We start from the raw sequence: 27,358 nt of genomic DNA on the forward strand, positions 1-27,358 counted from the left end.
CGCAGCAGTGTGCAACCACCTTAAGTCTGAAAGAAATGCACTTGAGTTGTAACTGTATTCGTACTTGGATTTTATTCCCCCTTCTGTCTACACAAAATGTCTACATCTACGCCCAAAAATAGCCAATCAAAACATGCTGTGTTGCGATGCATTTTTTCTGTGGCTGATGCTCCCCCCACAACAGACATGCTGGGGTTCAAGTGGTTTAAGACAGACTTAACACGATTCTATTTGCATTGCTACAAGCATTTCTACAAACTTGTTGTGCCACGCTGTGAGCTTGTAGATCAGCTATTTTGGAATTAGTTTTTGAAAAATCTAAAAGCAGGGTTCCCACGTCATGAAATTCCTGGAAATATTTTGAAATTAGACAAATATTTTTCCGGTACTGGAAACGTTTTGGAATTGTTCAAGGGTCCTGGAAGGTCCTGGAAAAAATAGCTATGCATTGTCTTTGGTTATTGATTTTGTTAATACCTCTGAAATGACAAATTAAACATTGGCCAAATTGTCAAATATTAGAGGCAGAAATTGTGAAAATTTTCACAATAGAAACGTGTTATACAAAATTCCTCAACTCTTAGTGGTCGTCAGGGTGCCGGGTCCCCAGTTAAAACATGATTATTTCGGGGGTCACAGCCTGAAAAGGTTGAGAACCACTGCCATACACTACCTGTCTTTGGGCATTGCGCATAGGAGTAAGCGTAAACTTGTTATTGAGCTGAATTATTGTTATATAGTCGTGGAAATTGGGTTCAATATTCTGGAAAAGTTTTGGAAATTAATTGGTAAAAATTTGTGGGAACCCTGTAAAAGTAATGTTGGGAAAATGTTGAATAATATTGAATCTCTCTCTCTCTGGTTGCAGTGAGCGTATCGGCATGCGTCAGTCTCAGGTGGACAAGCTGTACGCCGGGCTGAAGGACCTGTCGGAGGAGAGGCGGGGCAAGCTGGAGGAGCGTTTCCGTCTGTTCCAGCTCAACAGGGAGGTGGACGACCTGGAGCAGTGGATCGCTGAGAGGGAGGTGGTGGCCGGGTCCCACGAGCTGGGACAGGACTACGAACATGTCACGGTATGTTTCTATGAGCTGGGACAGGACTACGAACATGTCACGGTGAGCTGTGGTGGACCAGTAAACCTAGTGTCTTTACTGAAGTACTTTATTTAAGAAAACTATTTTAACACATCCACTGACAGGGTATTAATTAATTCATGAATTAATTAATTCATGAATTAATTAATCCGTCTCTGCCAGGGTTTTCCAGTGTTTTTATTTTCGCCAGCAACAGGAGCGATCGTCTTTTCTTTTCCCCAGAAAATAAATATTGTATCTGCGATGATGTGTTCCTTAGTTATGGTCCGTAGAGGGGAAAAAGCTTGTTTGAACAAGAAAGCTTTCTGGGTAAAGAATCTGAAATATATATATTTTTAATTTTTTAATTTTTCCAAATCCAATAACCTGGAAGTGAAAATGAGCCCCATTCATATGTTGGGTTGTGTTTAAAAACACACCTCCTTCCCTGTTTTGTCAAAACTCACTTGCATAGTTGAGCATTAAGTACATTTAGTTTTGTGTTGTATCTTACCTTGAATATTGTGAGCTTGTAGATATAATAATATTAATACTATTAATAATGCTGTGTTTCCAGATGCTACAGGAGCGTTTCCGGGAGTTTGCCCGGGACACGGGGACCATCGGTCAGGAGCGGGTGGACTCGGTCAACCGGCTGGCCGATGACCTGATCAACGCGGGTCACGGCGACGCGGCCACGGTGGCGGAGTGGAAGGACGGGCTGAACGAGGCCTGGGCCGACCTCCTGGAGCTGATCGACACGCGCACGCAGATCCTGGCTGCCTCCTTCGAGCTGCACAAGTTCTACCACGACGCCAAGGAGGTGCTGGGACGCGTCCTGGACAAGCACAAGAAGCTGCCCGATGAGCTGGGCCGGGACCAGAACACCGTGGAGGCCCTGCAGAGAATGCACACCGCCTTCGAGAACGACATCCAGGCCCTGGGGACACAGGTAGGGATTGGGGACACAGGGACTGGGGACACAGGTAGGACACAGAGGACAATACTGTCAGGAATATACAGTAGCAACAAAAAAAGGCAGATCTACAAGATTTGCAGATCAGCTATTTTTGAAGATTTTAGACAAAGACTTAAACCAAATCTCTATGACTTTAGTTTTTTTTTAAACACACAACAGTTTCAGTTAGTAATTGTTATTTTTGTAAAGCTTTGTTTTTATTTCAGTTAAGAAAAATGCTCTGTCAAATTGAATTGTCGTTATTGCGACGCAAGTTACTATGAAAAGCTCCACCGGCTGTCCGTCACATAATGTAGTGTAACGTAACGTCACACTTTTTCTCTCATATCTCCGCCACCGTTGCCCCTATCCATGCCAAACTTTGCACACACTCTTTGGCTCGCAAACCGCAACCTCCGCCCCTGATTTCTCATGTGGCCCTCTTCTAGAGCCACCATCAGGCCGATTTTTGCAATACACATTTTGGGACACTGCGCCTACAGATTTCTGCCTAAAATAATGCAAAGCGGTACACAGTATCTCTAAAGTCATGTCATCAACATGGATCTGTCCCATTTCCCATATTCCCTCCTGATTGGCTACGATTGCCTTCTAAAGTTTGCGACGTGGCGGACGCTTATCTCCCGATTAGGGAGTCTTACTGGTTTTGTTAGTTTCAGTTTACTATAACAACCCCGGTGGGAACAAGACATTGCCTGGTTAATAAACCAGACCGAACACAACAACACCCCCTGGCGGTAGTGGTGTTGTAGTATGGTCTGGCACCGATCCATTGAGATTCTATTTCCTCAACCAGCTTCAAGGGTTGGCCAATCAGGGTTGTATGCTTTGGGGCACGTGGTTTCTATAAGCTTGGGGCACGTGGTTTGGGGCAAACCCCAGCAATGAAAACTTCCTGAAATCCCAGACTCTCTTCCCAAAACGAAGTGTGTGATAGAGGCTGGCAACGCCAGGCAAAACAAGACAGGGACACGGATATAGGAACACACACACACACACACACACACACACACACACACACACACACACACACACACACACACACACACACACACACACACACACACACACATCTCTCTCTCCCATGTCTCACCCGTCTCTCGTCCCCAGGTGCGTCAGCTGCAGGAAGATGCCGTGCGTCTCCAGTCGTCCTACGCTGGGGACAAAGCCGACGACATCCAGAAGAGGGAGGGAGAGGTGAGTCTCTCTCTGTCACTCATTCATAACACAACTATGAACAGTAAGGTCTGAGAGATGTGAGAAGAGGACTGCTGCTCCAGTCAGCACCTAGCAGCAAAAAAGGCAGTTATGTCATGATGTAAACAGACTTCACTTCCATGCAGCCTATGGGAGGACAGTGTATAGTGGCCACGCTGGTTTGTGAAATCTTCCGGTTGTGAAAGGCAATGCAGGTGAGATGACTTTTACCATCAATCCGGGCAGTTTTTAGGTGAAAAGAGCGAAGTGAAGGGGTGAATAAGGACGATGATATGAGGGAAACATGACACTTGTATTGACATATTGACATATCAATATATGTTACTAATGCCACCACATATCATGTAAATGAAGACTTGACAGCCTTATGCCTCATTCACACTACGAAAAGCCAAGCTAATGGTTTGCTTGGTAATTCAATGTATTCTCTATGCAAACCAAAATTTCCAAGCTTTTTTTCCAGCTTGGAAATTTTAAAAGCAGGTTTGCATAGAGAATACATTGAATTACCAAGCAAACCATTAGCTTGGCTTTTTGTAGTGTGAATGCAGCATTACACATTGGGTCCGCTATTTTTCCTTCTTTTTTGGAATGTAATTAATCGTTCTGAAAATATATTTTCACGATATATTTCACACAAAAGCATTTTCATTTGAAATGAGGTTGATTTTTCACCGTGAATAAAGGCATGAACCTGTATGAACTATGAATGAGGTATCAAACTATACGAATACTGTTGATGCAAACTAGTCGTTTTGTTCGCGTCCCCCCGGTGTCCTTTTACAGGGCATGGTCAAAATAAATACCACCAGATAAAACCTTATTGATCTTGTAGTTTGGTTGGGGGTCAATTCATTGATGTTGCTTCACACAAGATGGTACAGAGAGTTATACTGTACATAGTAACATGGTACATACTGACTCTCATGGTACACAGAGACAAACCTGACAGCTTCTTGAGAAGAATCCACAAGATTCTATTGTCAAAGGGGGTGTAAGTGTAACTGTAAGTTTAATGGAAATCAATGGGGCTCTAAAGGGGCTGGAACCATGTCCATATTTGGAGTGATACATCATGGATACCATGACTGACACCTCAGGTTGGTCACATGATGTTGATATTTATACTGGAGCCACGCCCTTTCCCTTCTGGATCCACGTCCAGTGTGGACACTACCATCCACTTCAATTGAGACAATATTTTGTATCTTTATCTTGCCCGCTGATTTAATTGCCCTTAAAGAGAGACGGGGAAAGACCCCTGTTATTGAACAAACACTCGATTCTATAGCAATGATTACCATATGAATGTAGAGCTTCAACTTTTTAACATTTTATAAAGGACAACTACCTCTTTATCTGCAATCTGTAAAGATAAAATGGATAAATATATAGGCTACAGTAAGAATATATATATCATACAAGTATATCATTGGACCCTTGCTCTTCTAAATGTGACATATTGTTTACCCCAATGTTTATCCATAGGTATGGCTAAAAATATGAAATATTATTCATAATGTTGGCATGGTTTTGGTTTAATTAGATGGATAGGATCAGGAACGAGTACATTAGAGGGACAGCGCATGTCAGATGTTTTGGAGACGGAGCCAGAGAGGCCAGACTGAGATGGTTTGGACATGTACAGAGGAGGGATAGTGAGATGGTTTGGACATGTACAGAGGAGGGATAGTGAGATGGTTTGGACATGTACATAGGAGGGATAGTGAGATGGTTTGGACATGTACAGAGGAGGGATAGTGAGATGGTTTGGACATGTACAGAGGAGGGATAATGAGATGGTTTGGACATGTACAGAGGAGGGACAGTGAGATGGTTTGGACATGTACAGAGGAGGGACAGTGAGATGGTTTGGACATGTACAGAGGAGGGACAGTGAGATGGTTTGGACATGTACAGAGGAGGGACAGTGAGATGGTTTGGACATGTACAGAGGAGGGACAGTGAGATGGTTTGGACATGTACAGAGGAGGGACAGTGAGATGGTTTGGACATGTACAGAGGAGGGACAGTGAGATGGTTTGGACATGTACAGAGGGATAGTGAGTATATCGGTAGAAGGATGTTGGGGTTGGAACTTCCAGGTAGGAGGCCTAGAGGAAGACCAAAGAGAGAAATGTATGGATGTAGTGAAAGAGGGCATGACGTTAAGTTGGTGTGAGGCAGAGGACAGGGTGAGATAGAGGCAGATGATTCACAGCTGTTTCCTGAAGGGAGAGGAAAGGGGAAGGAAAAGAAGAACTCTGATTATTAACCATTAGGCCCTATTTTATGCTTTAATGCTGCACAACTGTTTCACACAAAAATAGCATATAGCAAAATAATGTACAAGCGTACAATGCAGTTTGATGCATTGAGAGTGATGCATTGAGAGACACAATACAACACAATACTGCCTCATCAAAGTTGGTATGGTGACTTATATAAACTGTCAGATACATGTATGTGTCCTTATTATCACCACTTTACCCAAATCCAGCTCAAGTGGAGTTAGGAGGTTTTTGACCAGTGAATGTGGACATAGTTATTGTGTCCATCATTGATTCGTTAGGAGGTCAAGAGTGTTCAATAGATAGCACTGATTCATAAAAAAATAGTTTTTTCCCCCCTAAATCAAGAATTGTCTCGCAATCGATTAATGTTACTACTGAACCCCTTACGGTTATATCACCAACCCATGGTCCGATCAGTAAGAAAGTGATGAATTGATCTGTTGGTCGTTGAGTGTTTGACTGTGGTTGTTTTGACCATCCCCATGTATGTCCCGTTTCCCCCATCGCCCCTCCCCCCGCCCAGAGGAGAAAGGGAGAGGTGAGAACGCACTCCTGTTTTGACCAAATTAAAACATCGGCTTCGCATCAAACATAATTATTTAGGAACCTTAAGCTCGTATATTGTACGCTTTCGACTAAAATGCTGACTCAAGTTTCGGGACATTTTAGTCGTGTCATCCAGTTTAGTCCCTGCTTGGTGTTGAGTGTTGAGACCAGGCCATTTGCAAAATACTTTCCATTGTGTGTTTTATGCTACCGATGAGGCTGGATGGGTGGAGTTTGTACATAATGGTGACAACCAGAAAGCCAGAAAGCTATAGATCTACAAATGTACATTATATAATGTTGAAAACCATCGCCCCAAGTTTCATTGTCACATTGTAAAGAATTGAAAAGTGCTGTTCTAATTTAATTATACATTTTTTGTTCAAATCAGTCAAATCAATCTTATTACCATGGCAACCATTGTTATAGTAGAGTGTTTGTTCAGTAACAGGGGTCTCCCTCTCTCTCCAGCTCAGGAAATACATTTGCAGGTTGGGATACGAATTCCGTCCAATCAGGATAAAGAATGAGCCAGTGACATTCGAAGTCATAACACAAATTGAGCAGACAAAATTGGAACAGAAACACAAGCTGATAAATCATATTTGAGATTCTTTGCCTTTATTGGAGGACATATGTAACCAGTTATTTTATTTATTTCTCAGATGTTGAACACACATAAAAAGACGTATTATGTACATTTGGTCAGTTTACAGAGATTCGCATACTGCTACTGCAGCATTGCCCAAGTGGCCAAAGGGATATGGGAGAAGCATTGACCTGAAAATGTATTTTCTGTTTACTAAAACCCTGAAGAGACTGGGAGCAAGACTACGAAAATGAATGTTACACACTATGACTTTGAACAAAACGTGGATATCTAGGGATGTACGCAGTTTCTTCAATCATTCAATATGGATACAGCAAGCCCCACCCATCTGGCACTGCAAGTAGTATAAAACAAATCATAAGTATAGTTTGCAAATACGGTTTGGCTTTGTTAGTAAATCAATGAAAGCTCATATTATTGTGAAGTTTTTTGTCGCGTCCATTTTAGATGCGTTGTTGAATTCTGTGCTGCGAAACACATGGTGCAACCACAACATGAATGTTAGCATTTGCTTGTTGCTGGCAGCGAGCTTAGCTGGCCAACCATCACTGCTCCAACTACCAATGTTTTCATCATCATTTTATATATACAGTATAAATATACAGTACATTAGCACAGTGAGCCACTGTGCTTTACAATCACGACTTCAACCACTTAAGCCCTATAATTTGTCTTACGACGAACAGCAACAAAAGCATACCTACAAGCTCACAATGCGTCCCGGTAGGACACATTGTAACCTTGTAGATCTGCTATTTGTCTGCTTTCTGTGCTTGGGAAAGTAGAATTTGGGAAATCTTTTGAAAGATTTTTGAGAGGTTTCGCAAATAACGATAGGCTCAAAATAGGGATACCAGGTTGAAAAGTGATTACTAATTGTAGATAGAAACAAATATAATGTCTGACAAATGAAGTTATGCTCTTTAACTACAAATCCACCAAGATGTAGATAGATGGAGTCAGGTGTGCTCGGATGCCGTGTGTGGCCGTGCATTCAGTGGAGCAGCTCCAGAAAGTGTCTCGACTCCCCTCTTTAATCAACGCTTTTTGCTATTTTTTTTGTCAACAAAAAACTGGATATTTGACCTTGCATAATCTGTATTTCTACACCCACACTTTATTGCTGATTGTTTTAGATTGTCATCTACAAACTACCAAAAACAAATGGCTTTTTTCTTTTCGTTGACAAAATGAAAGCTGTCATCTGCATACAGACACATCCTGTGTAAAAGGTGAATGTGATTCAGATATGCAGGGGTGGGGGGGAGGTTATTCACTGAGCCTCAGCCACAGGGTTAGGAACTTAACAGTCTAGATGTATCCGACTGAAGTTTTAGTAGAAATATACAATTATTCATCATTTGGATTATTAATGCAGATGAAGAAGGGAACAACCAAGGAAGGGCAAACGAGAGTCAAGGGACAAACCAACAAAAGTTGGTCTTTCTCTGTTCTGCCTTGTTAACACTTCGTTTCTTCTGTCTTCTCTCTATGTCATCTTCCTTCCATCTTCTCTCCATGTCTTCCTCATCTTCCTCACCCTTATATCTTCCTCTCCATGTCCTCCTCCTCTTCGTCAGGTGCTGGAGGCCTGGAAGAACCTCCTGGACGCGGCGGAGGGACGGCGACTCAAGCTGTTCGACACCGGAGACAAGTTCCGTTTCTTCAGCATGGTCCGAGACCTCATGTTATGGATGGAGGACGTGATACGACTCATAGAGGCCCAGGAGAAACCCAGGTACACTACATACAGTATATATTATTATTATTGTTAAATGATAAGACCCATAGCCGGAACACAATCAATGATATTCATTAATATTAACATGCTCCTAAATTGCACACGGCCCACCCATTAAACCACGGCAGCCATGTGTGGTCAGATGGGTTTCCGTGAATGTGATTGTCAAGTGGGTCTTATCCAGTAAAGATTGGGAACCAGTGCTATATAAAGTATATACTTACGTGTGTGTGTGTGTGTGTGTGTGTGTGTGTGTGTGTGTGTGTGTGTGTGTGTGTGTGTGTGTGTGTGTGTGTGTGTGTGTGTGTGTGTGTGTGTGTGTGTGTGTGTGTGTGTGTGTGTGTGTGTGTGTGTGTGTGTGTGTGTACAGGGACGTGTCGTCTGTAGAGTTGTTGATGAACAACCACCAGGGGATCAAAGCAGAGATCGATGCACGTAACGACAGCTTCACTGCCTGCATCGAGCTGGGCAAGGCTCTGCTGGCACGCAAACACTACGCTTCAGAGGAGGTATGTTCTGTTACTGTACTGTTTCTGTACTGCTGTATACAAACACTATTACTATATAGTCCTTGGGTACACATCATTTCTTTGGTCCAGTTTTCAGTGGAGCACCTGGAGATGTCGCTTGATACGCACCCTAAGATGTTTCAGGATTTTTGATGATTTGTTTGATATAAAAATAGGTCTTTATGACCAAATGCAAGCGTTTCCGTGCTGATTTAGATCACATTACATAAACTCAGCACAAAAAGAAAGGAAACATATTAATAATTAATTATATCTCCCCTTTAACACATCGAACGCCCACTAGAGGACGCCAGAGCCCCAGCTGACTGCCCAAAAAACTCCATTGACTTTCATAGAAGCTTACAACGGCCTGTTGCGTCAATGCATGCGTAATGACGTCACTTGGTCACATGAGCGCAGACAGGATGTTATTGTGTAAGTTACTGTAAGGGCTAGTGGTGATCATAGCTATTCATTGCCAATCAAGATTTGGACATAATGTCGCACGCGGCCACAGTTTTAGCCATAAAACAAACATCGGAGATAAAGGGCTTTAAAGATGAGGAAATGCATTGGAGTATACGGACCAAAACGGCCGCGCGAAGCTCCCAGCGTCGACTCGAAGCGACTAGCGGCTAATGGGCTACATCCATGCGTAGCCCCAACCTAACGGTGAGGTTTAAACATAATCTATCTATAAATGCGAGAAGTCTCTGCGTGTCTGTAATCCGCGTATCTCGAGAACCGTTCGTCCCATCGGCTTCAGATTCGGCACGCGCGTTCCCCGCCGCGGCACGGAGTGCAGTGCCGGGTCTCGACCCGACCCGACGCGCGGTTTTCCCGAACCGGCGCGAAACGTTCGGAATCTCCTTATGCGGGGTTGATTGTTGACATCAGGCTGTTCCGGAGGAAATCGGCGAAAGCTCTGACTCATTGTGACATCACTTCATAAAAGGCTCTGACATCACGTACGCCACTTGAGTCAACAAAAAATCTCTGTGAGTGTGTATGTATGTATGTAATCCGCGTATCTCGAGAACCGTTCGTCCCACCGGCACGCGCGTTCTCCATATATGGGCATAAAATGACGTACGCCACATGAGTCAACAAAAAATCTCTGTGAGTGTGTATGTATGTATGTATGTAATCCGCGTATCTCGAGAACCGTTCGTCCCACGGGCACGCGCGTTCTCCATATATGGGCATAAAATGAATGCCCCCATATATGGGCATAAAATGGATTGCAGACAGACAGATACAGATATCTCCATATATGGACATAAATGGACAGAGGCAAACAGATGGTCAAAGATCTCCATATATGGGCATAAAATGGACGCAGACAGACAGATACAGATATCTCCATATATGGGCATAAATGGACACAGGCAAACAGATGTTCAAAACGGGTCCTATGACAACAGGTATAATGAGGTTTGCATTAAAGGGGGAACCGGCACTGTGTCTGCAACACAGTTGGAGGTACAGACAGATACTCCATATATGGGCATAAAATGGACGCAGATAGACAGATATCTCCATATATGGGCATAAAATGGACCCAGAACTATAACTGCAGTGATCTCCATATATGGACATAAAATGGACGCCGACAGACAGACAGACAGATACAGATATCTCCATATATGGGCATAAATGGACACAGGCAGACAGATGGTCAAAACGGGTCCTATGAAAACAGGTATAATGGGGTTTGCATTAAAGGGCGGGGCATTCATTCCCTATTTACATTGTTCCGAGTTGGCCAGGTCGCCGACTAGACGCTGGGCCGCCCGAACCCAGCTTCTAGTACTGTAAATACAGTAAACACGTCAACGCGTCGTGGGCCTCCGGGGACATCAAAGAAATTGTCGCGTAGACACCTCGTGGGCGTCCGATGAGTTAATAATACCAAATTGTATTGTGTTTTATACCATTTTTATCGTTGATTTGTCACCTTTACAACGAGGTACAGCTTGTAAGCATCGGGCATTCGAGGCATGAGCTACACAGCCAAGCGTGTGGGTAGCGCCGACCCAAAATTTGCCAACATTTGGTCCATTATATCCCCCCTTTAATTATGCCAAATGGTATTGTCTTTGATATCCTTGTTATCGTTGATTTGTCACCTTTACAACGAGGTACAGCTTGTAAGGATCTGGCATTCGTGGAATGAGCAACACAGCTAAACGTGTGGGTAGCGCACCTCCAAAAATGGTCAAAATGGCCTGGCAGGCCTGCAATACTGTTCTTTTGGTGTTCACCTTTGTTACTTGGGGCATTGAATTATTGCACTCTCCCACAGTAATAATGAAAAGAAAAAACAACACATATTGGCAATTTTTACACTTTGTTAATGTTAAGCTCAGTGTCAGGGAAGCCCAAAATGAGAGTAAATGCCAGCAGAACAGTATATTGCAAGCCATTTTGGCAAAATTATGGTCGGCGGTACCCACACGCTTGGCTGTGTAGCTCATGCCTCGAATGCCCGATGCTTTCAAGCTGTACCTCGTTGTAAAGGTGACAAATCAACGATAAAAATACATAAAACTCAATACCATTTGGGTTTATTAAAGGGGAGATATAATCGACCAAAGTTAGATTTCCGAACTTTTTGTGGCAGGTTTAGTTAAGTGCAACAGAAGCCATATGAATATTTGTATTATTATTACTACAGAGCCTTCTGAGTGTAAACCTCATAGGTCCATTTGCTTTCATTTGCACACACTGTCGAATGGAACTGATTTTATTGTGTAATAAGTGAATAATTACAGTGTGTCAGACAATGAACACAACATAATGAATGTATATCAAATAAAATTCCATTTGTTTTTTTCTGCGTCAGATTAAAGAGAAGTTGCTACAGTTGACTGACAAGAGGAAAGACATGATTGACAAGTGGGAGGACAGATGGGAGTGGCTTAGACTGGGTAAGAAGTCTTGTCGCTTCTTTCCTTTTTCTTCTTTTCTTTTCATCTCCTCCCCTTCTCTCACACCCTGGACAACGCTCCACACGTCCTAGACTCTTCTCCCTTCCCGTAGCCTTCTGTTCGAATGATGCGAGCCACTGACCCAGATATGATGACCATGCAGACACACCGTGGTCATCTGTACATTTTTGTTACTTAATCACTCTGGATAAGCACATCTGCTACTGTAAATACCTGACTTGTACATTGTTTCTCTCTCTCTGTAGTTCTGGAGGTGCATCAGTTCTCTCGGGACGCTGGCGTGGCGGAGGCGTGGCTGCTGGGTCAGGACCCCTACCTGACCAACAAGGAGATGGGCCAGAGCGTGGACGACGTGGAGAAGCTCATCAAGAGACACGAGGCCTTCGAGAAGTCGGCCGCCACCTGGGAGGAGAGGTTCTCCGCCCTGGAGAGACTGACCACGGTGAGGAGAGAGGACCGTTGCCTCTTCTCGTTTACATCAGTGGTTTTCAAACTGTGGGGCGACTCTGGATCCCCAGGGGGGTCCCCAAGTCAGAGAGCGTATATGTGTGCACTCTCAATCACAGACATGTGGTTCCTAACCATCATAAATATAGCTGGGGACCCCCTGGAACCCCCTGGAACCCCCCTCAAGGACACCTGTGGGTCTCATCCTAACATTTGAGTAAATAATAATGTAAAAATGGTATCATGGTATTTTTCTTTTCTTTCAATAAAACCTTGAAAATAAGTTTTCATTGTGATACCATAGACTGTAAAAAAGAGATGGACAAAGCTACGCCCATATATACTCTACAGACGGTAAATTAACTCATTCTGTGCCTATCCCGAACATGTTCGGCTTTATTTCAATCCAATACAATTTTTTTTTTTATTAATTGACTTACCCTGAGCTGCTTGTAGAGTCGTGGGTGGTCCTGGCTCGTCCTACGCTAGCCAGCTAGCCATTTTACATGGTCCGACGATATATTCCATTAAAAATGGTTTAAAATACATTTTTGAGCCCCCCAATGTTCACCGAATGTTCAGCGCCGCTTCCGGAACGTAGTCCAGTGTGCCTATCCCGAACATGTTCGGCTTTTTTAATGAAATAAATAAAATGATCCGAGGCCTTCTGAAGCCTGAGCCTAAATTTAAAATCCAGTGTTCCAAATCCGGGGGCCGCCCGGCCGGCCGTTACCCGCGAACGAATCGCCGAATCGCCGCCGAATCCAATGAAAAACCACATCTTTGAAGGGCCATATCTCTGGATTGTGTTTTTAGGGAGGCGCGCCGAGGTTTATTTACGGCGAAATCGCCTAAAAATTATCTTTAAAAAATGCTAATAATAATCGCTAATCTGTAGCCCTTTTCATCCGGGACCTTTCCATGACGTGCACGAACGTGAGCACGCGCGTCACTGCAACGTGAGTCCCCGGATGCTAATACGCTCGCCTATGAGAGAAAGCTTGGCATTCTTTGGCGCCATCTAGGGGCTGGCACTAAAACGGTTAAGCCTACTGTATTTAGTACCCGGATTCTATTGGTTGGGCCAGAGAAGGGGGTGGGTCAAATTTTCCACCACTCGTGACTTATACAGTATATCATGATTTCATAGTCTAAAGTTATTATGACCTGTAATCTTTAGCCTGACCCTACAGTATCCGACCAAAATGTGGTCTCATACTGTACGTTCAGTTCATATATATATATTATATGGTCATATGAGACTCATACACAAACATAATTATGTATCATAATTCTTATCCTAACAGTCAATACATGCTATTGTTTGGGAGCTCGTCAATCAAGCTAGCCACGCCCCTCCTACGGCACACAGTACACTATGTTATCATAAATTATAAAATACTGTACAGGGGACCATAATTTAACTAAACGCATATCATGGTGATTGAAAGAAGACTTTAAAACTAGTGACTGACTGGAAGCATAAAGTATTTATGACAATGTTTATTAAGGTAATAACATCAAGTTTAAAGTTTGGCAAAAACCCCATTCAAACCCAATGAAGCATAATCCATTTTATTTTGGTAATAGCAGGGGGGGAAACGGTGAAACTAGCGGCAATTCATATGAACTTTCTCTTTAAGTCACTTCATATATTGCCTCAACTTGCAAGCCGGATACTAGTATGCCCTTACAGTATATGATACCGACAAATAGGAACTGAAAGCATACTATGTTATTTAGTCCCATGGAGTAAACGGTCTACACTCTGAGTGCCAGACCTGTGAGGGTCCATTCCAGTAACCACTGGTTTAGATGAGGTGGAGCCTGACTTGCTGTTTTCCACCCCAGATGGAGTTATTGGAAGTGAGACGAAGGCAGGAGGAAGAGGAGAGGAGTAGACAGCCCCCGCCTGCAGAGCCCTCCCCCACAGAGCCCACCACAGCACAGAGGTGAGTGTTCTGTCTATCTAACCCTAACCCCACAGAGCCCACCACAGCACAGAGGTGAGTGGTTCTGTCTATCTAGCCTTAACCCCCATAGAGATCTATCTATTAGGGATGATAAGCGATATTATTGTTTATCGTGATAAAAAAACACGATAATCATATTGTGGAGATTTAATTTATCGTGATATTGTCCTCCGCCATGTTTACTCACTCAGGACAGTTCAGAAACCTGCCTACCAGTGATTCCATCTGAGGATACCAATCTAATAGAAACTTAGCCAGGGATCAATATCATCTTCGGGTTTCTGATCAGTCGTTCGTCTAGTTTTTGAACAAATACCTGGCTTTCTTCCCAGGTGGAAAGTCTGGTGACGCGAGGTTAATAAAAAAACGTACAGTCTTTCTATTCCTGGAAAGTCAGCAACATAGAAAATAGAAGTCAATGTGTGTGATTGTGATGAATAGATGATTGGCAAGATGCAGGAGTACGATGCAGTATACGATTTTCCAAGGCGACCCGTGTTGTTAAAACTGGGGAACACTTTCAGCAGTTTGTAAACAAGGAAATACTTTGTTTTGTTTTTAGTTTTTAGTCAAATTATTAATTTTATTGAGATGCCGGGTAATAAGTGCGATAACGTCTCGCTGCTTGGTCGTTATGGAGAAATAAACGTAGCCCCAACCGTCGCTGCATTCGAATAGACATTCGACCAGAGAGGGCGCTAATGCTTCCATTCCGGCTGCAACTTCCAGGCTTGTAAACATTACCGGCTGACAAAACTAGCGATTTTAAGGGGTTGTTTCATGCCGCAGTTCATGTTTTATGTACCGAGGTGAGGTTTTCACAGTCTGGGAGCTCGGAACTGCCGTTACTTTTTGGACAAAATCTTGTTTTGTGTGTTTTCCAACTGTGATGTGGAGGCTGTCGCACGATTCCGGCGGCCATGTTTCTAGGACCTCATCTCGGAGCACAACAGTACGCAGCGACGGGTGAGGTTCTATATGGGGCTAGTTCGGAACCAACTTTTACGGTTCGGAACCAACTCCGGTTCTCGGTGGAAAAGCACACCTCTGGTTCATCCCATAGGCGGGAGAAAGAACCAGAACCGGTTCTTTGCCGGTGGAAAAGGCCCCACAGTGAGCTTGTAGATCGGCAATTCTTTCCGCAGGTACCAATAACATTCCGTGTGTGTGTGTGTGTGTGTGTGTGTGTGTGTGTGTGTGTGTGTGTGTGTGTGTGTGTGTGTGTGTGTGTGTGTGTGTGTGTGTGTGTGTGTGTGTGTGTGTGTGTGTGTGTGTGTGTGTGTGTGTGTGTGTGTCTCTCTCTCCAGGGAGGGGGAGCAGGGGTCTCTACAGAACGGACAGCCATCAGACCAAGACTCTCCCAGGGTTAGTTACCGCTCTCCTGCCCTGAGAGCCATGCAGACCCGCAAAGCTGCACACACACCCTGATATACACACACACACACACACACACACACACGAATGTTCCATTCCTTTAATATGTATCGTCTTGTCCCTGTTGAATAGCAATGTCCATCTTTCTTTCTTTCTTTCTTTTTTGTTGTAAGTGTAATGTGTTTTAATTTGAAGCCATGGCTTTATCCTTCCATACGTTTTAATTTGAATTCCATTCCTGTTCTCTCCTGTAGAAGAATGTACGTTTTAAATGGTAGTAGGCTAATAGTGGTCTTATAATGTATTGTATACAGTAGGATTAGCCTGATTAGCCATGTGCGCTACATGTCTCCCTGTTGACTGAGGTGTGTTAATTTTCACTAATTACAGTAGATTTATGTTATTTATCCCCACAATACCAGCTGGAGCTGAACTGAACTTACATGATCTAACTGGACTGAACCGGTTCAGCTTGACTTGTCACTTGGTTGCGCTTGGGTTCGAGATAGTATCTAAAGAACGCAAATTAGTATTAGCATTATCAGTAGAATGTATTATTTTTTCTTTTCTTTTTTTTTCCTTTTCCTTTTTCTTTTTACTGTTATTATCGCTCAGATTCGAAGGTTTAGTGTTCAGAGCTGACATGAGCTCTAAATAGCCTCAATTTATATGAATGAAATGTCATGGTCAACGAAACCTCCACAAAGAACAGAGCCCAGAACTGGTCCAGGGGAACGGTCATTATGGTGCTGCCACCTAGAGGTCTCTAAGGGAACAGTCATAATGGTGGGACAGTTGAACAATAATGCTTGTTTGTTGAATGAGCCCGCCGTTGCATGGTTTGTGGGAAGGTTCAACAAGTGATTGTAAGGAGACGTTTAGGACTGTCTCCGTAGTGTCAGTCAGTCAGTTACGAGGCTAGGTATCGGGCTGGGTTCATCTCTTATTTATCCACTGAACAACATTCCGTCTACTCTGCTAGACACTCCAGTGTCAAATAGAAAGTGTTCTCGTGTGATCTCGGGCATTGTTCACACTGCAAGCAAGTCTTGCTGTCCAAACTGAAGTGGATTTGATCAGATCAGATGTGTGTGTTCAGTCTCAGTCTGCCTATCTGCAAAGGTTGCTGACATAATGCGTGAATAATATGAGTAATATGCTTAACTTATTACACTGTTTTGCGATAGTTTTCGCCTGCCGAAAGCATCCAGTCTACAAGCTGTGAGCTTGTAGATCTGATGGTTGTCTGTGAGTAAAACCACCATACGACAAAAGAATACATAATGCTTCAGCCTCCGAGTGTCTAGACCGAGACACATCTTTAGAACTTCAGGATCAGAATTCTCAAAACACATCGAAATGTGGTGTAAATCTCATTCCCCCCCAAAAAAACCTTGTTTCCTTGATGAAAACGGTCTGATTCTGATCTGGATAGAGACACAGTGATTTGATCTGGCAGTGTGAATGTATGTACCCTCAGAGACACATTAGAAAAGAGTTATTTTCTCCAGGAACTCATGCAGGTCATTGTTGGTGTGACTGAGAGTGACTGAGTGGTGCATGGTGGGTCCTGTTAGAAACCACACACACTTCTTTTTGTTGCATTCCTCCCCTTATCTTACTTTGTTCTCTCCTTCTCCCCCTCCCCCCTCCCTCTCCTCCTCTCAGCTTGAAACTCCAATCCACCTCTCTCCTCAGCTTCTTGTTTTTCTGTTGGTGTACGTCATCCTTTATAGACTCACCTTGTGGAACGCCAGCACCTGATCATACAAAAAGATATAGACCTGAACCTGATAACAAAACATGGCATAACACCTGATACAACGCAAAACACCTGATAACAAAACATGGCATAACTGATAATGTCGGAAACGTAACCTATGAATTAAAAATGAGATGTTTACTCATGATGGGTAAAACGGTGCCGTTTACCAATAAGGAGTAAAGCACTAATAGATGAAACAGAACAACATGACACAGCACCTGATAATAAAACATGACACAGCTGGTTATGGAGTATATTAAAGTCCCCTCTGAAGTTGTACTGCATGTGAGGTTTTAAAGTCACGGTCTTTGATCCATGCAGTTTATAGTTGCTGCGTGCTTTCAGAACCGGCTTCATAACACAGCATTTATACAATAATTGCTCTCATACAGATGCATACCACACATTGTTGAATTTAGTATAGAATGGTCCTTTAACTATGAAGGCAGAAAATAGGTTACAGGTCTGTAACACTGACAGTGTACAAATGGAACCAAATGGACCCTGTACTAGTTGGTTCCATTCGTACACACTCAGAGTTGTGGGTGAGGTTGAGAACCACTGCTCTAGACCATGCTTCATTTGTTTCTGTGGGTTTGTTTTGAACCGGCATCAGGGAATTATAAGCAGTTATTTAAAAAAAATTACAAAGATTAAAGTGACATAGTATTGGCTTTAGTGTGAGTTTTGAGCTGCTAGGTCATAGGTTATTTAAACAGCTGAACTACATTCCACATAAATCATTTCCATATCATTACCTGCATAATACATGGTGTTTACCACACACATACTAAACACAATACTGACACTGTGTACATGGTACTTATTCACACAATACCATATTGTACAATGAACATAGTAGAGTAAACATACTATACACATTCCTATGCAGTAGTACTGTTACTATAGCATCACATACTGTAGTATTGATTGATTGACAGTATGCAAATAGTACAGTGGTACAATGATGCTAAAAGGCTAACACTAAAAGCTCTATGGGCTTGTTGCCATTGTGGTCATGGCAGTACAGTACAGTACTGTACTGTTTGTATTGTGTGAATAGTTAATATTGCGGTACACACACTGGTACAGTATAGTGTATGATGAGGTTCTACTAAACACAATACTGCACATATAGTACAATGCATCATATAGTGTGATGTGTACTGTAAACTCTATAAGTATGTGATAACATTCAATCATTCCTCATCCTCTATCATCTATCATCTATGCATTATGATGCATTTTCTCTTTCAGCAATAAAACTCTGTGTGTGTGTGTGCTTGTGTGTGTGTGTGTCTGTGTGTGTGTGTGTGTGTGTGTGTGTGTGAGACTTTTAGGACCAAATGTGTAGTAGAATAAGAGAAATAGACATTTAGGACCATTTCCCTGGTTCTCACAAAAGGAATTGTCGTTATTTACAATTTGAACAACTTTCAGTTTAGGGTTGGACATCTAGAGGTCAGGTTTAGTTGTTAGTTGTTATTACAGTTCTCCCTATTGTATACCCAGTTGTGCAGTAATGTCACAGTCCCTAAAATAGCTGATCTACACACTTGCAACGCGTCACACACTGTGGGCGTGCTCTGAGCTTGTCGATCGGCAATTTTGGAGTATTTTCTGCTATTTTCAATTGTGTCCGAAAATGTTGAGGTCCTCACAAATGTAGGGGTGTGTGTGTGTGTGTGTGTGTGTGTGTGTGTGTGTGTGTGTGTGTGTGTGTGTGTGTGTGTGTGTGTGTGTGTGTGTGTGTGTGTGTGTGTGTGTGTGTGTGTGTGTGTGTGTGTGTGTGTGTGTGTGTGTGTGTGTGTGTGTGTGTGAGAGTGCGTTCCACTTTCATATCATTACCAAGTCACATGTCAACCAACATCCTCCATGTTTCTGCACCCGAATGTATTTTTGTTTCTGATGATTTCACGTTATTTTCTCCTCCCATGGTTTCTGTTGCATGTGGACCCCCCCCCCAACCCCTCACCCCTCCCCCCAAAAAGAAAAAAATGCACATGCACCCATAAAACCCCGTCCTCATTTACTAACACCATCACCCAATGAAAATCTAAATAAACATTATGTTCTGATGGAGCACTACATGTCTGTTTGTCTGTATGTGTGTCTGTCTGTCGGTGTGTGTGTGTGCACATCTCATGTTATCCATTGTTGTGTGTGTCAGATGTTAGCATGCTGCTAGATATGATCGACCTGTTGTTTAATCATTTTGCATTTCATTCCTTTCCACTCTGGGTCCATCTGTGTTCACATATCATCATAAAGTGATTTATGTAGGCTAGTTCATCTGTTAGTTGGTGTGTGGCTGCGTTGTGGTGGTAGTAACCACTTGAACCCTGCAGATGTAGCAGTGGCTATGTTTACCGTCTCTGGTTACACAGATAGAAAGCCATAGAGAGTCCAGAAAAATATTTATTATTTTAAGCCTGGAACCAAGCCATCCAGGCTCCTGGTGAATCGTGACCATAAAAACATTTGATTCTGTGTCACGAAATATTCTAATATAATAAGTTGTATTATAAGTTGTAACTTTGCCTTTTTTTGACTCAACAAAACAGAAAAAGCAGATCTACAAGCTTGTGACGCTAATTGTCATCAAAGACATACAGTTACAGTTAAGAGTACAGTGCAATTAAGAATAGTGGGTTCAAATCGTTTATGTGTAATAAGGGTGAAGTTAAGGTGTAGTTTATGTAATTAGCGTGTACTTAAGGTGGTGTTACTGTGTCATTAAGGTGTAGAAATGCAGCCATTTGTATCATATTTGATTCAGCTGCTGACACATTGTTCAAAGTATGAAACATCTTCCAACAAACAAAACAAAACCATGCGTGAAGAGAACTTGACGGTAAACAGGATCTCGGTTCAAACAAAAGCTCCCAGGATTGGTCCGGCCCTTTGACCGTCTCTCAGTAAAGCCTTCCCAGGATTGGTCCAGCCCTCTGATGAGCTCTCAGTAAGAGCGTCCGCCATTGGTCGAGCCCTGCTGAGCCCAGTGCTGGGGTAATACCAGACCGATTGGAGTGGGTGTGGTGTGCAAATAAATGAAACCAAACAAACAAATTTTAAAACATTTCCTTCCGTGATACTAGGCCAATCGCAATCTCCCCTCACTCGTCCCAATAATGATGCTCAATACGAATAATGAGTTCAAGCAATTTTTGTGGATAATTGTTTGAGATTTATGTGTGTGTGCTTTTACAATCTGTGACGTCTTCCCTTTCCCCTTTTGCTAGCTCTCTTTCTCCGCTGGTCTCCGTGGCGACCAGCGGTGCTGTTGTGCGTTGTTGTCGTTGGAGTGGTGTTGTGATTTGTGTGTGATCTGTGCATGTGTGTGTGTGTGTGTTTGTGTACTGTAATCGGGGCTGTAACCAACGCTCAGCTCACACCGTTGAAACGCAGCGCCACACATTCACACCCCTAACACACAAACCTGATTTAATAATGCACACACCTTACTTAATGACCTAACATGGTATAATACATAAAGCTCATTTAATGACCTAACGTAACAGTGCTGTCAAAGTGGAAAGTTTGGATGTTGGGAAAAAGGAACCTTTCAATGGATCCAATGTAATTATAATTCAGTCACAAGCTCTTGTTAGTACTTGCTATAGTACTATAGTACTTGTCCGACACGTTGTGAGCTTGCATATTGGTTATTAGCGGCGAACAAGCTCACAACGCATTGACGTGACACACGTTGTGACCTCGCAGGTCAGCAATATATTCGTTTCCATTTTATTTTGAAACGTAAAACTAAACGTCACACTTTTGCCCCTCTCTTATGTCTGGCACCGTTGCCCAACTTCCATGCCAAATTTTGAACACACACTCCTTGGATGGCAAATCACAACCTCCGCCCCTGTTTTCTCACATTGCCCTCTTCTAGCACCACCATCAGGCCGAATTTTGCTGAACACATTTCCCGTTTCCCATATTCCCTCCTGATTGGCTACGACTGCCTTCTAAAGTTTGTGTCTGCGACGTGACGGTCGCTTATCTCCTGATTAGGGAGTCTTACTGGTTAATAATTGGATCACAGGTTCTTGGACGTACAAGCTTTCCACCTGAAAGCAACAACATTTCAGTTCATCATATCCTCATGCATTCTGTGTTTAATCTGGGAACGGTTGGTCTACACAGCCTGACGCTACTGCATGTCTCTGCTCTACCTGGGATTTACTCCTCTGTGTGTGTGTGTGTGTGTGTGTGTGTGTGTGTGTGTGTGTGTGTGTGTGTGTGTGTGTGTGTGTGTGTGTGTGTGTGTGTGTGTGTGTGCGTGTGTGTGTGTGTGTGTGCGTGTGCGCGTGTGTGTGCATGCGTGTAGTTAGTTGTTTTGCGTGCAAGACATAATTGAAGTGTGGGTGAGTTATATCAAGTACCAGTGGTGTAAAGTAAATACGTTTCAAAATGTACTTAAGTACAATGTTGAGGTATTTGTACTTTACTTGAGTATTTCCAATTTCCAATACTTTTACTTCTACTCCACTACATCTGGGATCCAATTATTGTACTTTTACGCCACTACATTTATTTCAACACTTTAGTTACTAGTTACTTTGCAGATATACATTATAATATCACTAGACATACATTAACGACTTAAGCCCTATATTATACATTTAGTACTTTTGCTACATGCTAGTATTGATACTTTTACTTGAGTAAAATATGTGAGTATTTTTGTCACCACTGTCAAGTACTGTATATAATGGTAAAGGAAGGTATGTGAGAGAGACTGTGTGTGTGTGTGTGTGTGTGTGTGTGTGTGTGTGTGTGTGTGTGTGTGTGTGTGTGTGTGTGTGTGTGTGTGTGTGTGCGTGTGCGTGTGAGAGATTCAGACTGTGTAGGCGTCTCTAACTCCTCCTCTGTGTTTGGCGTTGCCAGGACAACGGGGAGGCGGGTGAGGTGGTGAACGGCATGTCGGAGCCCAGTGCCGCGGGGTCTCCCGCCGACTCCCGCAAGGGCAAGGCCTGCCTGGCCGCCACGCTTCCCGCCAAAACCCAACTGGACACGCCCACCTCGCAACTGGAGGGCTTCCTGCACCGCAAGCACGAGTGGGAGGGGCATAACAAGAAGGCTTCTAACAGGTAGGAATTATTATTATTATTGCAATATAATTATTATAAATACATATTTGCACAAAGCGGTGATTCTGTGGTAGATTTTTATTTTGTGTTCTTTATTTCAGACACAGTTAAAAGACAAAGAATCCTATAAAAAATTATAAAATTCAAATGAAAATATGAACAAGTGTGCATGAAAAGGGCATAGGAGGATCTATCTATCTATCTATCTAGGTCGTCCTCAGACGAGCCCTCCATCGTTGTTTCCAGTCATCTCGGTTCTCCATACATCTGGCCAGCTCATTGGTGTTCTGTGTCCCTACGTCTTCCTTGAGTATGTCCACGTATGTTTTTGTGGGACGTCCTCGCGGCCGGTGCCCGTGTGTTGGCTCCCACAGTACCAATTTGCTGGCTGGAAGCTCCTGGTGTCTTTGGCAGTGTCCTGCTAGTCTCATTCTTCTGGTGGCAATTTTCTCGCTTACCTTTGGTATTCCCTCATACAGGCTCTCGTTTGTAACATGTGCACTCCTGTTGATGTTGAGTACTGCACGCAACATTCTAGTGTAGCACCCGTCTAGAGACTTCTGCAGGGTTGGCTTCAGGGTCCAGCATTCACTGCCATAGAGGAGAACAGACTCCACCGTTGCAAAGAAGAAGCTAAGTTTGATTTGGCGGGGGAGGTTAGAGTTCCATACACTGTTCATGCCGTTCAGGGCCCTCCAAGCGAGTGCCTTCCTTACTTTAAGGTCTTTCTCAGTTGAGTCGACCCATGCGCCCAGGTACTTGAAGTCCTTGACTTCCTTCAACACAGCTCCTTCTGTTGTTGTCAGAGGTGAGTGATCAGGTAGGTTATAGGTGATAACCTCAGTTTTCTTAGCGTTTAGCCTGAGACCAACTTTGGCACACTCTATCTCCACCCTGTTCAGGAGTTCTTGTGCTTGTTCCATGCTGTCGGAGAGCAGGCTGATGTCGTCCGCATAGTCCAGGTCTGTCAGAACTACTGCGGGATGCCGTCTTGACCTCCTTGGTGTTAGCGTGAAGCCAAGCTCTTGTTCCCGTCCCCCTATGGCTTTCCTGAGCGCATAATCTAGAACTATGATGAAGAGGTAGGGGGCTAGGGTGTCTCCTTGCATTACCCCAGCTCGGATGTCAAACACCTCACTGCTGCCATCTGGGGTCACCACTTTGGCCCTTGTTTTTGCGTACATGGTCTCGATAGCCCGGAGAATGTTGGGAGGGACATTGTAGGCCTCAAGGATCTTCACCATCTTGCTTCTGTGGATAGAATCAAAAGCCTTTTTGAAGTCAATGAAGCACAGTACAGCTGCTAGGTTGTTCTTTTTCACCTCCTCTATTAATCTCCTTAATGCCAGGATCTGTGCTACGGTTGTTCTCTCCTCTCGAAAACCATTTTGGTTCTCTCTCAGGTGAGGGTCGAGGAAGGAGGAATAGGAGGACATACAATAGGAGGAAGTTTAAAACTAGTCCTATGTCTTCTTGCTTCTATGTTGTATCGATGAAATAACATTGAGATTTCTTTTAAAGCTTGTACACTTAGAGCATCAAGTTACGAAAAAAGCATATAAGATTAAGATTACGGTTCCTACTATTTGTCACATATATTCCTGTATGCGAGATTTGTTCTCCACATTTGACCCATCTCTTGGAGCGGTGAGCCGCAGCCGTGCTGCACTCGTGAAATCAGTAGTGGTTGATCTAAACCCCCCCAATCCAACCGGGGATCGAACCCTGACCTCCCAGTCTCAGGGCGGACACCCTAACCACAAGGCCACTGAGCTGGTTCAGTATATAAAGATGAGATGCAAGCTTTCTGCCCAACAGCAACGATACTGTATACCAGGGTTCCCCAATAGGCGGCCCGCGGGCCATTTGTGGCACGCGAGGGGCTACTGTCAGGCCCCCACCAACCCTAGTAATAATGGTGGTATAAGAGCAGCAACAACACTAGTATATCGTCGTTGTCAGGTGGAAACCTCGTATCTCCAAATTTGTACGTTCTTTCGCAAAGTAAAGCCCTGCTTCACCATTCAAGGCCGTCTCACAAAAGTAGTGAAAACAGCAGATATACAAGCACACAACGCCTCGCGGTGCGAGGCGTTGTGTGCTTGTAGATCGGCTGTTTTCACTAGTTTAAATCATTTTTAAAATGATAAATGCAAAACGAACGGTTTTGGACATACAAGATTTTCACCCGACAACGACGATATCTGAACTGTCGCTGGAGTAGCGGGAACGCCACCGTTGTCCCCCTGCAATGTTGTGGCCCTCGGCTTGGTACCCTAGACATGATTCGGCCCGTGGGGAAAACGAATTGGGGAACCCTGCTGTATACATTTATAATATCACTGACTTAACTGTGTGTGTGTGCGTGTGTCTCAGGTCATGGCACAACGTGTACTGTGTGATCAACCAGTCAGAGATGGGTTTCTACAAGGACCAGCGCAGTGCGTCTCAGGGGGTCCCCTACCACAGCGAGATCCCTGTCAGCCTGCTGGAGGCCGTGTGCACCGCCGCCACCGAGTACAAGAAGAAGAAACACGTCTTCAAGCTCAAGTACGCTGTTCACTCCATACCGGGCGGGGGTCTGTAACTTCTCAAACAGTGACCCCCTCCATACAATAATCATATTTGAACTGAGGAACCCCCCAAAATGATTTGAACTGGGGAACCCCCAAAATGATTTGAACTGGGGAACCCCTCAAAATAATCATATTTGAACTGGGGAAACTATAGATTTCACAGATAGCTTCATAGAGTTTGTTTGACAGCACCATCATGTCAGTGTTATCTTTTCTATCAATATGTTGGATTCATGATGATGTGCATTTAGCCACTTAAAACCCTCAATACTTAGTAAACTTGGCGCTGTACTTGGTCTGCTCTTCTTTCCACAGAGTAACTGATGGTAACGAGTATCTGTTCCAAGCCAAAGATGATGTAAGTACCGTGTGTGTGTGTGTGTGTGTGTGTGTGTGTGTGTGTGTGTGTGTGTGTGTGTGTGTGTGTGTGTGTGTGTGTGTGTGTGTGTGTGTGTGTGTGTGTGTGTGTGTGTGTGTGTGTGTGCATTAACGACTTGTGATTTTTGCAAGTCTACTCGACTCAGTAAAAAAAGTTGAGTTGAAGTTGACTTTATTGTTTGATGACGTCATCACATCACACACGACCCCCCAATTATTTTGGGGGGTCCCCAGATGATTAACTTAATGTGAAACAGTGTTTTCTCACTCAACTGTAAACAAACCAACATAAAGTTTAAGTGCATAGAGGGTATCTTCACATTTCTAAAATAACAATTTAAGGACTTTTTAATACCTCTAAAATGACAAATTAAACATTGTCCAAATTGCGAGGCGTAGTGAGCATGTAGATCGGCTATTTTCACAATTTCTGCCTCTATATATTTGCAAATTTGGACAATGTTTAATTTAATTTTCACAATAGAACGTTTTTATTTTTCAACTTCGACTTTCGACTTTCTCTGGTGGGAGTCAACTTGTGTAATGAAGTCGACTGAGTCGACTTTTTTGTTAATGCCCTAGAGTGTGTGTGTGTGTGTGTGTGTGTGTGTGTGTGTGTTTACACATAGGAAGGGTCTAATGGGAGGATCAGACCCTTCCTCGTCCAGGAGTCTGGCCCAACTCCTTAATCCAGGCCTCAAGTCATCTCAAAGCTTGACCTCTGTCCCTCTCTCCTCACTGGCCACCTAGCATGCTCACCTAAGCCCCTCCCATTGCTGCAGAATGCCGCAGCACGCCTGGCTTTCAATCAGCCAGAAATCTTACGTTTCGCCCAAGCCCCCAGAACCACGGTAGAAAGTTGAAGCGTCAATTCTGGGGTCAGATTTCCTGACTTATTTGGAGAAGCCAAAACGGAACCCGCATCAGCAGCCAGAGAATTCAGTAAATTCATGCTCTTTTTGTGATATGCCGTAATTATTGTACATTTGGGCGTTTTTGGAACTATTGATCGTACAGAGAGTCAAATTATGGTACAAATAGGATAATTATCGTACATCTGGCAACACTGACGTAACCTGAAAACTCCATTCTTCAGACTCCACCTCACCACTCCACATCCCGCACCCCTTCTCGCCACCTTAACCCATTTAGAACGGGTACACATTATTGTGTATTTATTATTTTATGTTTTAACTATTGAAAAATAGCAGATATACAAGCTCACAGTGCGGCACCGTGCTGCGAGCTTGTAGATCTGCTATTTTTCAATAGCAGATTTTGACCCGATTCTATAAGTGTCTTTTGAATCCTTCTAAGATTTTTAAAAAAACCTGTGTTTCTATGTCAGCAATCTGGCTGGCCATCGTCAAAGAAAAGGTCCTTTTCACATAACTGGAGCTCAGTTAGTCTGTTCTTGAGAGACTACTATGTCAGTGGTTCTCATGTCAAGGACCCCCAAAATGATATTTTTTTGGCCACGGACCCCCATTCAACATATCTAGTTCCAGGGACCAGCCAGAAGCAAAATTTGAGTAACAAACATTCGCTTTAAAAAATACATATATTCAGAAGTTTTGCACACATTTTTACGACTTTTTCAAAAATAGCAGATCTACAAGCTCATGGTGCGCGCTGTGAGCTTGTATATCTGTTATTTTTCACTGGTTAAAGCATTCAATAATTCTAGGCCTAATTTTACTCTCGATTGACGCTAGCGACCGACCGAGATATCGTTCATACACACATATGTTGATCACTCGTTCTCATCTTTTCTTTTGTTTTTCTTGACAACGAATTGTTAATCAGGCCAGTGGTTCTCAAAGTT

At 43.3% G+C, this 27,358-nt stretch overlaps 1 protein-coding gene across 2 annotated transcripts in view; it reads left to right on the forward strand.

The window, feature by feature from the left end:
• Positions 1–27,358, forward strand: part of sptbn1 (spectrin, beta, non-erythrocytic 1) — a 182,269-nt gene that overhangs the window by 151,284 nt on the left and 3,627 nt on the right. For both annotated transcript variants that reach the window (XM_080741157.1, XM_080741156.1), the window contains 12 exons: positions 869–1,073; positions 1,651–2,025; positions 3,163–3,249; positions 8,301–8,458; positions 8,832–8,970; positions 11,816–11,900; positions 12,167–12,363; positions 14,220–14,320; positions 15,649–15,706; positions 22,377–22,579; positions 24,956–25,129; positions 25,471–25,513. In XM_080741157.1, coding sequence (XP_080597283.1) covers positions 869–1,073; positions 1,651–2,025; positions 3,163–3,249; positions 8,301–8,458; positions 8,832–8,970; positions 11,816–11,900; positions 12,167–12,363; positions 14,220–14,320; positions 15,649–15,706; positions 22,377–22,579; positions 24,956–25,129; positions 25,471–25,513 — 1,825 coding nt within the window. The remainder of the gene's footprint in view (positions 1–868; positions 1,074–1,650; positions 2,026–3,162; positions 3,250–8,300; positions 8,459–8,831; positions 8,971–11,815; positions 11,901–12,166; positions 12,364–14,219; positions 14,321–15,648; positions 15,707–22,376; positions 22,580–24,955; positions 25,130–25,470; positions 25,514–27,358) is intronic.

Source organism: Nannobrachium achirus, assembly GCF_963921795.1.
Source record: "Nannobrachium achirus genome assembly, chromosome: 13".
Lineage (NCBI taxonomy): Eukaryota > Metazoa > Chordata > Actinopteri > Myctophiformes > Myctophidae > Nannobrachium > Nannobrachium achirus.